Here is a 13,028-nt window from a genome sequence, read left to right as displayed (position 1 = left end):
GCCCCAGATTTACTCAGCTTCAGTCTAAACTGGGCTAGGCTTTTTAAAATTTATCATTAACAATCTCCAAACTCTATCTAGTTTTTCTAGTGGCTTCTTAAAACATCAGTAAATGTCTTAGGCCATTGACAAATCAGAAGATTCCTGAAAAATAGATGGCAATTTGAAAAAGATTTGCTGCAATAAATAAATAGAAGAAAATATAGTTTTAAGTAATTCTACTTCTAATACATTTCTACATTCATGTGGAACTTTGGAGATGAGAGAAGTGTCACTAAATATTTTAATTGATGTAACTTCTTTGAAGCATGGTTTTATTGATTTGGGTCTTAAAGGACAGATTCTAATACTGGCTTCACTTCACACTTCCTAATACCATTTGAAAACACTGTTGCTGCAGGGTGACTTTTACTTATATAAAATGAATATCAAAAATATTAAAGGTGTCTAACATTGGTACTAAGGATATTTATTTCTAGCCCTTTGGTCCTGTATGGAAATTTCTCTTCTCCCAAGTGTTTACTGATATTCTTTTGCTTCCTAAGCTGCTAGGATTTTGCATTTCTTTTAAGTTGATTTCCCCTCACTGATAAATAGATTGAGTTGTGAGATCCTTTTCATTTTTCAGTGGAAGTGAATAAATCCAGAACTTTATTCTTGGTGACATTTATTTCAACTCATCAAGGAAATGCCACCCATGTTTGCTTGGGTAGCTGCACTTCAAATAGGACGTTGAAAATGTTTGTGTGTTAGAGTAACCCTGCTATTTCTGTTTCAGAATTAACTGAAAATGTGATATGTGCCTCCCACTTGGAGAAGGAGACTTCTCAGCAATTTTTTATTTAGTTAATACGGATTAAGTTCTTAAAAGAGGTTAGTGAGACAGTAGTACCAGTATAGTTAAGAATGTTAGTCCTTTTATTTTAAACTTATTTGGTGTGTATATTTATAATTACCTTGCTCAAACAAAATCTGAGTTAAATTTTGCCAGATAATCTAATGTAGAGTAGCAAGATAATGTTTCTGTCTAATAAAAAGTGCCAGTCTAATGATTAAACCAGTTGAATTCTTCCAGGTCATAGACTTGACTGTCCTTGTGTTAAATAGTCTTGTAAAGTCCAGTCAGCTCAGAGATGATAGTTGGCCATAGCATAAAACATGGCTTCTAAACCCCTCAGCAGGACTGTGGGCAGTACTGTTTTCCTTAGAATGAGGTATGTTTCAGATGCAATAAGAGGCCACCTGTTACATTTAGATGGTGAAAGAATGTGTGCATCTAGTTCTATCCATGAGAGTGAATAATCAATAGTAGTAAGGGTGATTGTTTGTGGTTGGTAATAATATAGATTTGGATGAATTAGGAAGAAATTGTCCATGCCCTTGCTAAAGGGTTTTATGGTTTATTGACTCAACCCACATTACATTTGTTGAACACTGTGAAATTGTGTCCCTTTCATTTTTCACTAGAAGTGAATAAATCCAGAACTTTATTCTTGGTGACATTTATTTCAACTCATCTAGGGAATGCCACCCATATTTGCTTGGGTTGCTGCACTTCAAATAGGATGTTGAGAATGTTTGTGTGTTAGAGTAACCCTGCTATTTCTGTTTCAAAATTAACTGAAAATGTGATGTGCGGGATATAGTGGTAAGCAAGCAGACTCGATCATTGTCCACATGGAACTTAATATACAGTGGAAGATATGGATATTATATGATCACTCATATAAATATAGCCTACTAGTGATAAGTACAAACGGTACTACAGATTATTATATCAAGTGGACTCTGTTTGATGGTGACTTATGATATAAAATTACCATAGCTATATAGCTGACCTCCTCTCCTCCTATACCAAACTTTTCTTGTCATATGAATCTGGGATATTGTCTCTCTTCTATCTTAGTCTTTAGGCCTGTTATCTTATCAAAAAGGGGTTAGTCTAGAGCCAGGAAGTGAAAGATGAGGGTTATGAGGGCAGGGAAGGGATGATTATACAAGACCCTGGAAGGAATCACAGGAGATTAGAACAAAGGCTTGAATTTTACCCCCCAGCTATATGGTATTCAGTTTTGTGTGACTTATACCACAGATGTCCTAGATTTAAAATTATTGGGAGTTATTATTAAATATAATATGTAATAGATATATTTATCACCTTATAGTGACATTTATATTCCACATACTTATAAATATATGCTGTAATATATATCACTTACATATTAATAATTATTAAACATTGATATTTAATCCCAAAACTTCAGACTAGAAAGTGGAGACACCTTTTACTTATGTCGTATCACATGCCTGCAGTGAAGTATAACAGGAAGATATATGAATATGGGGGGTCAGGAGACTCTTGCTCTGTCACTTACTCTCTGATGCCGGCATTCTCCATTCCTTCTTCTATGAAAGAAAAGTAGTTGAACGATGGTGCCAGCATTCCCTCGTCTGTGATTCTGTGATACACTTGGGCTTCTTTACTTAGGTATCCATCTCCAAATGAGTCAGATAGTCCGATTTTCTTCCGCTGAGCTGATTTGCAGCCCCTTTCAGGAAGGTGGAAAGCTTGGAGAAATGCCATCTTGAGAAAGCAAATACATTATTCATCTTGTCAAACTTTTATAAAATGAATAATTGTTGGCAGAAAGTATTTAAAGATGTCTTTTTCTTCCTCGTTAAATAAAAGTCTAATTACTAAATGTGGAATGGGATCTCCAGATTGATGGTGAGGGAATTGGCTTCTCATCCTATTTTCACTTCTAGTGTTAAACTAGGATGACGATAGATCAAACGATAAAAAACTGCAGGTGATTTACAAAATTCACGGGTCTTACAGATATTCTCTTAGGCCATTAAACTTGCTTTGTCCTAAACTGAGTCGCTTATGGCGTTTCTCTTATTTCTTTAATCATTATTACTTCCGTTGTGTTAGTAGTTTAAGATAAACACACATTAACATAAAAGATTATTATTTCCAATAAATTCTGATTTCTCTGTACAATAAGGAAAAAAATTATTTGAAAGAGAATATAATAAAACGTGTTCAGATATCATGGCTGCTTGATTTAGTTTAGACTTCAAGAACAATGGGAAATCATTAGAAGCAAGTATAGTGCTGCTTGATTGACACTTGTTTTCTCAGGACCTGTGCTAAGTGAAAGCACTGTTACGAGAGAGAGAGAGAGAGAGAGAGAGAGAGAGAGAGAGAGAGCGCGCGAGAGTGAGAGAGAGAGAAAGAAAGAGAAAACAGTGTTACTTTAAAGGCAGAATCAACCTCCCATTTTCTGATTTTCAGGTCAGCTCTACAAAAACGTAGTGACATTCACTATGTGCCAAATTATGGAATAGCCCTCACGAAAATAACGTCATGGTTCCTGTTCTCCAGATTGTCATAGTACCATCTGGAAGCAAGACATGGAGATGAAGTGAAACAAGTATCATGATATTGTACAAAGTAGAAAGAAAGTCACCTTTAAGAGAAGTTCAGGGAAAGGCTTCACAGAATTGATGATTCATGAGCAGAAATTTTAAGAAAAGTTCATTAGCTGAACACAAAGAGAAGGCAAATGGAAAAAAGATAAATGTGTGAAGTCTTAGAAGTGTAAAATAGCTGTGAGTGTGAGTGCTTGTTATTGCTACTATGCAGAGTTTGGGGAAGTGAGGGAAGAGGAATTGAAATGGGAGAGGGGAAATGAGACCATGGTGAAGAGAAAGAAGGGGTCAGAAAAGTAAGGTCTTATCTCCCATGTGTAGCACCTTGGCTTTTATCTCTAAGCAATGGAGAGACGTTGAAGACGTTTGAGCTTGTCACTTCATGATCAAATTTGCATTTTGGAAGATTATTTATGACTGGCTTAAGGAAAATGGTGTGATGGGAACCAGATTGTATGGTAGCGTGGAAAGGTAATTAAAAGGGTAATGCAGTAGTTCAAATGAGCGATGAGATGATTTTCTGCTGTAAAACTTTCTATTGATTCATACATATACTGCCACATTTTAAAATGTCAGCAAAGTGAAAATATTTTTAGTATTCAGTAGAACTAATTAATTGCTGCTTTTATAGTTTGAAATTATTTATGAAAGTAATAGCAATGAAAAATTGAAAGAGGGTTAGTATTTTATTTGTCACAGAAATTAAACCAGTAAACTCACAAAAATTTTTCATAGCTATAATTTTGCTATGTAATATGAAATGTAACTTTACAAATATGTAAGATAATGAATTTGTAATGTTTACACACCTATTTGTGGAAATTATGCATATTTGAAAAGAAGTGAATGGTGTCATAGTGCAGGTACATGTAAGTATTTGTTGAATTTGCATTTGTTCCTGTCAGTTATAACCAACACTCTGTATTAATTCAAGTCTTGGAATACGTGACTGATATTTTTAAGCAGAAAGTTAAATTCCAAATCTAGATAGAATGAAAATACTTGTTAGGGAAAATTAAATAGCCATATATGCATGTAAGACTGTAATTTTGAAAAGATCATGTATTAAATGATCATTGCAAATCATATAATTGGAGAAGTACGTTTTAAATAGCTTTAAATTGCCTCACAAACTGTATAGTGTAAAAGTCTTCTTACCAAATCTTGGTTTTGGTGCATAAATCCTCAGTTCTTAGTTACCTAAACAAGAAACAAAAGTCAGAGTTGAAAAAATAAGAACATCCATAGCATTGTGGGGAGCAAAATATTAGAGCACTACATCTTTTTTAGAATGAACCCAAGATTTTTTATAAAATGTTGCTATTTAAGTACACAAGTTATCATAAATGTTAGTTTGTGTATCCTATAATCAAGGATCTGTTTCTGTGATGCATTTTCTTCAGTTCAAACTAGAGCTCAGGAATCTGATTCATTCTTTATTATTAGCCAAACTTTCTTTAATTATATGGAAAATTGTCAATGTCTGTAGTTTCAGGATTGCAAGGTTATTACTCTGCATTTTATGCCAGATTATATTTCAGTTTTCAGAGATTGCATTGAGGTTTTAGGGGTTAGGATGAATTTGTAATGCCTAATTTTCATGAAAAGCTTTTTAAAAATAACTTTTAAAATAGGACCTGTTTATCTTTGTCTCTTTTTTTCTCATATGATAATTGAATGTAGTATAATACTTTGAGGAAACTTTTTTAAGCAAAATGTGTTTTTACGACATATTCACCTTACATAGGTTCTGTTAGGGGAATCAATGGTGACATATTTCAAAGCAGAAATCTTTTCATGCTTATTTATACTATTTAATGAGATTTCAGGTATATTTTAACAAATGGGGTTTCCCTGATGAATCATTAAAATAAGCGAGTGGGCTGGAAGGTAATACTTACTTTTCTCAGTTCTACCCTGTTTTATTCTGCTGGGTTATTAGTTGTTTTTTAAATAGAACCCGGGTGTGTTAGAGTTGGTGGGTGGAAGTGCAGAAGGGAAGGGGTCAGTAAGAAAATAACCAGGTAAACTTCTGATGACCTATTGGGAAATCCTACTCAAATTTTACTTTCTTCAACTTAAAGCGTTTAGTATTTAAGCACTCTGTTTTTGCTCTGCCAGGCTTAACTTTCCAAATATTGTATATAGGCAAATAGAAAAATATACTTTCAGCAATTGATTGAAGTATAAGCTATCAAGCCATGTGTGGAGTAGCCTGTGGAATCAATTTCTCATATGTGTGGGATTAAAACCGTTAAAACCATCATCGCTGAAACCATACCTTCCTACAACTAATAGCAGTAAGGTGTCTGTGGAATATATTAATACAAAGTTTCTCTGATTTAAAGTTATTACTTGGTATTTGGTTGGAAAATTATTTAAATATTATAGGTAACTGAATTGACATCATATGTGAGGGTAAATGGTGGGTTTCTAATGTGACTTGGGGTTAATTTTAAAAAAGTCCACATGATGTATTTATACTTAGCACATTTTTTTTCAATAAAACAGTGGCATATTGCAAATTTCCTTGATCTATACTGTTAAAAAATAATTATCAGTTGTAAATGCTGGAGGAGGTAGACAAAGATGTAGTTCACCTTGAAAATGATCATGGCTCAGGGAATAAAGAAATTGGGTCAAGCTGAAAATAAATGCAGGTACAATGACAAAAAGTTTTAATAAAAAATTAAAAATATTCATAGCATTGGTTTCAGGCTATTTTTGTTCTCAGTGATCTTATCAATGCATTATTAGTCTTTAATTGAGAGGACTCTGATGGCACTTTTTCATTTTGGTCAAAATGTTTATGTGAAATGCTATTGTGATTTTTCACTTTCCACTCCTTTTAGTTTTAATTATAAATACTTTTTTCAGAAAGGTAGATAATTCTTAGATCATTTTGACCTCTGGGGTCTTACATAGAATTTGAAGTTGTTTAAAATTTCTATGTCATAGCTATCACTTTGACTCATTTTCTATTTCCAGTTTAGTGTCTAGCATTTAAGCATATACCATTAAATCCTAGTATTGATAATTAATTAAACTTACATAAAACTTTAATGGTATAGTAGGTTCTTATTCATCTGGTATCACTGGGGAATAAAATATGCTGAAGAAATGTGTGTTTTTTTTTAACTGAAGCTTACTTATTAACGTAAGAAAACTTAAAAGTTGATAAAAATTTATCTGAAACATTTTATATGCTCTTTTAGGGAGCAAGAATGGATTGGCCATTTACTCTTTTCTTAATGTCATAAAATATCAACATTGTAGTGTCATTCAGGAAAGTACTTGGGCTTTCTGACTGGTATTTGTTCTCCAATGTCAGAATTTTTTTTTCTTCTGTTTCTTCCTTTTAAAAATGCCACACCCCTAATTCTAGTATACTTAACACAGTTTCCATGTTTTAAGGTTTAATGTCTGTGATGGTACGTGTGCTAATGCTTTAATAGATCCAGTCACCCGGCACCTGTGTGCCATCTTTTAGCAAACACTTGGCCACAGCCTCCTGTCATAACAACTTGCTTTGGAGTAAATACTTTCAGCGTTAAGGCTCTGTTACTGCTGCTCCCAAGCACTCACTGCCATGTAACCATCGCTAGTGGTGCAAATGTCTATATTCGCCTGGCTTGCCTGTGAGCATCTGTGGTGTTATGGTGACCTGTTGCAGTTTTCCAGGAGTATTGCTAAAGTGGCCAAATAATGTACTTCTTTTATCTTTTAGCGAATTCTAGCATAACAGCAAAAATCCTTTTTAACAAAGTTTTATTAACCTTGTGCTTATTTGTTTTAAGCAGTGTTTTCTAAAACAAAACTAAGCACAGCTTACGTATTTGGACCCTTCTTTAATGTGCTGTAATGACATTTGGTTTGAATCTTATATTTAAAAATCAGCTTCCCCTCTTTTGCTTGCACCTAATGGAAATCATCTTTCTTCCAGGTTGCGCTTTAAGACCATAGGGAAGAACACATTTTTCTGGCCACTAAAGTTGCAATAGAAGTTAAGTGAGGGAATTGCCAGGATATGTCTGTCTCCACAAAACGAGCAGAACAAATTTCCATGAATCAAAGCCACTAAGTATAGTTTTCAGAGATGGTAGGACATAGTTACTCTCCCTAGAAAAATACCCAAAAAGCAGGCACACCCATTGGCCACTAGAAAAAAGCTCAAGTAAACGCTAGTTCAAACCTGTACATTTCACTCTTCTTACTAAGCTATTAAAGGGGTGGAAATCTACTATAGCTATAATCTTTTTTTCCCCTTTTCTATTTTTCAACCTCCCACATGCGTGGTATTCAGTTCTGCTTACTGAGTGTCTTGAATCTACAGCAGCACCTACACATACTGCCTCCACGGTGTTGATGGTTTGCAGATAACTTATGATTCAGACCCGTAAGAAACATCTGTAAATATATGGTATGATATGTGCTCTAGATTAATCATGGAAAAGGGCAGAGTAATGAAGAATCAGAAAACTTTTTTCTCTCCTAATATTGATGTTGCTTTCTTTGAGGTTGTATGAGTGAAATAGTCTTTGGAGTATATCACATTTATATCACATTTCATCACTTGGGGAAATATCTTAGGACATTTTCGTGAGAGCCGGTTAGAGACCTTTTAAGGATATACAAGGCATATACACCTTGCGTGATTAGGTTAGAGGAAATAAAGCAAGATAGTGGATATCTGTGATGTGATCTAGTAAGCAAATTAATGTTAAACTTCTTTTATTCTGTCTTTCTTGCAACCTTTGATATAATTTTCAGAATTGCCTTTTATTAGTCTCTCTAGTTATTTCTAGAATTTTCCAGCATTTGAAGGATTAGTGGCACTATTTTGTTAAACTTGGTGGGTGTTTGTCAACTTATTGAACACTGCATTATTAGAGTTAAAGTTTTCAACTGGCCTGAAAAAACTGGGCCTCTACATAGCTCAGCCTCTGAGCTTACTTCTTACCCACAAAACCTGCGAGGCTCTTAAAATCATATTTGAAATGCAAGCTGCTGATGAAGAATGGGTAACGCCCACTGCATTTCAGATACATGTGTATATCCACCTTTCCCACCTGTCATTGTTGATAGGAGATCATCATTGAAAATTACTGATTTTAAAATGCTGGAAGATTTGAAGATATCCTTTCTTCTTAAGTAAGGGGATTGATACTAATAATGAGAGGGGTAAAATACCTTATTACTGATCGTAAGTTACTATGTTTTAATTTTATCTTCACAACACACCTCTAAAGTTAGTACTGTTTGTCCTCATTTTAGATAGGGCGAGACTCAGTCCTACAAAGTTAGGTAACTTGTTCAAACCAAGGTCATACAGCTAGAGAAAACAGCTGAGCTTCAAAGTTGTATCGCACTGACCCCAAAGTTCATGCCTTTTCTACCTGAGGAATATGGCTTCTTATTTTGCAGATAAGTGAAATATGTGTTTGTATACTCCCCAAAAATGCTCATTGGAGATTCAGACGTAAAGAAATGATTTTTTTTTCACTTCAGTCATTTCTTCAAAACAGAAAACAGGACAATTTGAGATTTTTTTGCTTTGAAATGCAATTTAAATAGGCATTCTGTTGACTAAACAAGGTAAAGCAGTTTTATTAGTGAAGAGCATCATTGAATTGTTGACAATTATAATTTTATAGAACAACATTATTAAAAAAGCAATATGCTGTTTAATGAGTGCCATTTACATAAGTCAAAGGAAAATTCAAACATCTGGAATTTTTTTAAAACAATGTAGTATTTATGTTTCTTCCTTCTAACAGGAAATAGGATATAATTTGAAATGTATATAAAAGAGTTTATACTCACATATTTTTTTATTTCACTGAGCACATTAGCAAAATCATATTATTAAAATAAAAAAAAATGGCTTGATAGCCAATTCTCTGTGATGAAAATTTTACCATGTTTTTAAAAATAACATTACTTTATTCTTGTTAATGGGTAATGGGTTTGTTTGTTGTTTAAAGAAAGGTCGTAGAAACCTTGCTGGTTCACAGGCATATAGCTTTACCCTACTTTTTTCATCTTCCTTTCGGGGCGGGATATGTATAATTGTGGGGAAGTGGGCAAGGTATGTCCAATGTCTCAAGAAATTGAATCCTAAGATTTATAACACTAGAGAACTGAGATTTGAATATGAATGTGCTTTCTTTTAAATATGGATTCATTGGGGACTGTGAAATTAAAGATAGATTAAAAGATGGAGTTGTAGAATCAGAGAATTTCCGAACTGGAAAGGGCCTCACAAATGAAAGGCTCTTGGAGTGGAAGTCTTAGCAGATGAGTTCAGTGACTATCCAAGACTAGATAGAGTTCTAGGCCAAGCCAGTTCTGAGGTTACTGCATCAGGGTCAAAGCCATTCCAAACAGGAAGTGAATGACCACAGCAGGAGAGACCTTAAACTTTGTAGGGTAGGAGAAAAACATTGAGTCATTATGGAAGTAATATTAGGGCATGAAGAAAACAGAAATCAAGAAAATAAAGTATCCTTTATTTCCTCTTACTAATATGAATGATGTAAAAATATCGATTACAAAAATATAAACCTTAAGTGTTGTATAATTTTTTAAAAAGTGGGACAAGGCTATTTTAAAAACATAATATATCTGTAAATCATTTGCATTTGCTTTTTTGGGTGTAATATTTTAACTTATTTTTATTTAAAAAATCTTTACATATACGTGTATTTGAAAGAAATATACATTTTTTTGCTTATCATCTAGAATCCGTGACGGTTTGAAAGGGCCAATGAGTATTCTTATCATCGAGGCATTCTATGGAGGGTCCCATAAACAGCTGGTGGATTTGCTCCAAGAGGATTTGGAAAACTGTGTCCTTTATACCCTTCCTGCAAAGAAGTGGCATTGGAGAGCACGGACATCAGCTTTATACTTCTCTCAGAATATTCCCATCAGTGAGCATTACAGGTAATTAGAGCTCAGGTTGCCTCTTCAGCCTGTTTTTAATGTATACCTCTTATAAGGATGTTGCTTCTCTGTTGGCATCTATGAAATTTTCTGCAGCTGTGGAATTGGTCAGTATGACTATAGTAGAGACAGCAGAGCAGAGAGTACATTACACTGTGATAACACCTAGTCGGTAGAAAAGTGGCCTCATTTACAATCTACATGCCTTTTCTCATTTGTGATTTTATTACAGGCACAAATGTGGGTGTGGATGACAGTTATTTTGGCCTAAGAAAGTTGACTTGGGCACATTGTCTTTTTTTGTTGTTGTTCTGTAACCTCCAATGTCTCTTTCAGTTAGTATGCTGTTTTAGCTTAGTTTATTGTGTCTGCTCTATACTAGGAGCTAAGGTTTCAAAGATGGATATGACTAAGGTCTATGCCCTTACAGGCTTTAAAGACTGTTGAGGTAGAGATAAGATAGGCAAGTGCAGTGGGAGTATGGTAAAAGAAGTTGATTTTTACTGTGAGAAACTGAAGGTGGCTTTATACAGTTGGTAACCTTTGCTTAATGTTGAAAGATGAGAAGATTTGGGGGACACAGACCTCAGTTATGAATTCTGATTTGTTATGAAGTGGGAGCTTGGGGCACCTATTAGGAAGTCTTATGGGACACACTGAAAAGATGGCTGAGAAATACTCATTACATTTTTAGGAGGAACAAGTAGAATGAAATCCCCCTGAACATTTCTGCCTCTTTATACTCTATTTGTATGTACTGCAATGTGTCTCTTGATTGTTAAATAGTGGAAGATTATCCTACTGTGGTTTACATATTTGATGTTCTTGCCATTCTGGGTAGGACTGCATTGGTTTAAGCAGGAGTGGGGAGTGCTAGGCTGATAATTTATGTAGTTAGAGCAGACAGGTTGTTAGAGAAAGGGCACATTGCAAGCTACTTTGCCCACCTTGGCTTCAGCAGCCATACCCATCTGCTGCTTGTAAGGTGGAAAAGTCATAAGGGAGATAGCAGCTTGAGATAGAAATGTAGGTTGCTGTTCTTAGTAGTAGTTTGGGGAATTTAGAGAATAACCCTTTTGGCATATGAAAACCAGACATCATCTCTGAGAATTCAGATTGTCAGATGGAATGGTAGTGAGCACTCAAGTCACATTGCTTGGGATTGTAAAGATAAAATGCTGTTTTGGGACATAATGAGAATTTTGTATTTTTCTAATCTAAACTATATTTTTCCTTATGTAATTTAATGTTTTATATTCTGATATTACTAAGTGAATATTGTTGTTTTGCTAATAGTATGGGAAATTTCAATGAATGTATCGATATAAAATTTTTAAAGGTAGTGATAAGACCATTGCTGTGTTAAAATCTGACTGTTTATAGTTGTTTTCACATCTCATTTAATTGTGTTTTAGCTGCACCAATTGTAGTGTATTACTGGAGGTCATGTAATCCAGTTGAATTTATGGTGCACTTTTATTTAACATTGCCATTTGATATAATAAATTTCTACAGTGATTTCATTTTGAAATGAATCATTTCTATATCTATTAATTTCATTTTGATTATACAGTTTTTCAGAATGAAATTATTATATTACAAATATATGTATGTGGATAGCATGCGAGCACACACTTCTCTGCCCATGGCCTCCACACTCCCTTTGAGGTCTGAATCATTTGAGGATAAACATCACACTGTTCTTTGAAGCAGTCTTATTTAGGAAGTAGATTTGGGAAGTAGTTAAGTTTTACTCTCTGATAGCTGTAACCTCCAGGCCCAAACAGTGGTATTTGTGATCTTTTAAAGTCAGCCGTGTAAGCTATATAGTATTAATCTAATCAGACTTCACTAAAAGATATTCCTTACTAGTTTAACTTATAGTTCTATTTGACCAACGATAACTTATGTACTCTATATCAAATAACTTTTTTGAATACTTTTGAACAAATAGCAGCAGCTTGAAAACTTAATACAAAGTTAAAAAGTATGCTTACTTAATCCTAGATTGAAGCGAAAGAGTAACCTTTTATTATACCGGATAAATCTGATCTCTATAGAGACTTAAAGATATGAAAAGTTTTCACTTTCCAGTTACTTACTCTGTTTGTACATTTAGGAAATGAAATCATAAAAATTCATAAAGAAATAATGAATAAGCACCAATATTGCCTACTATGCAAATTACTGAGAACAGGTAGAAGTATATCTGAGAAAGACCTTGAATGCAGGTATACATGTTATTTTTCTAACTTTGTGTGTGTAGTCATTATCGTTATAAGCTTGTTATCTGGAAAATATTTTATAACTAAAAGAATAAATGCTTCAGCTTAATTCTTCAGTTGGATTCTACTTTAGCTTGACAGCTAAAAGAATATATCATGATTCACATTTACAGCTGTATAATTTTATTATAGATTAGAAAAGCTTCACAAGTTATTTTTGTCAAAAGTAGTAGGTAATTGTTGTAATTTTTAGGTTATGTTAAAGCCTTTTTTAAAATTTAAAATTTAAAATTTAAAAAGTTAGACATTTATACCACCCATGAAGTGATCTCCCCTATTAACTCTAGCACTCATCTGGCACTACACACAGCCATTACGATAGTACTGACTATACCCTATGCTATACCCTATGCTATCCTCCAG

The 13,028-nt window shown here is 34.0% G+C and overlaps 1 protein-coding gene across 15 annotated transcripts in view; it reads left to right on the top strand.

Moving 5' to 3' along the window:
- QTMAN (queuosine-tRNA mannosyltransferase) overlaps positions 1 to 13,028 on the top strand; it is a 336,381-nt gene that overhangs the window by 90,521 nt on the left and 232,832 nt on the right. For 14 of the 15 annotated variants that reach the window (XR_005651304.1, XR_005651303.1, XR_005651305.1 and 11 more), the window contains exon 2: positions 10,177 to 10,380. The exons of the other annotated variant lie outside the window; for it this stretch is intronic. Coding sequence is in view for 11 of the 14 variants with exons in the window: in XM_039855615.1 (XP_039711549.1) it covers positions 10,202 to 10,380 (179 nt within the window). In the remaining 3 variants the exon portion in view is untranslated. The remainder of the gene's footprint in view (positions 1 to 10,176; positions 10,381 to 13,028) is intronic. 15 annotated transcript variants of the gene reach the window in all.

Source organism: Pteropus medius, unplaced genomic scaffold (assembly GCF_902729225.1).
Source record: "Pteropus medius unplaced genomic scaffold, Ma_sr-lr_union100, whole genome shotgun sequence".
NCBI lineage: Eukaryota > Metazoa > Chordata > Mammalia > Chiroptera > Pteropodidae > Pteropus > Pteropus medius.
The sequence above is the reverse complement of the archived record's forward strand: the minus strand, read 5'-3'. Positions and strand labels throughout refer to the sequence as shown.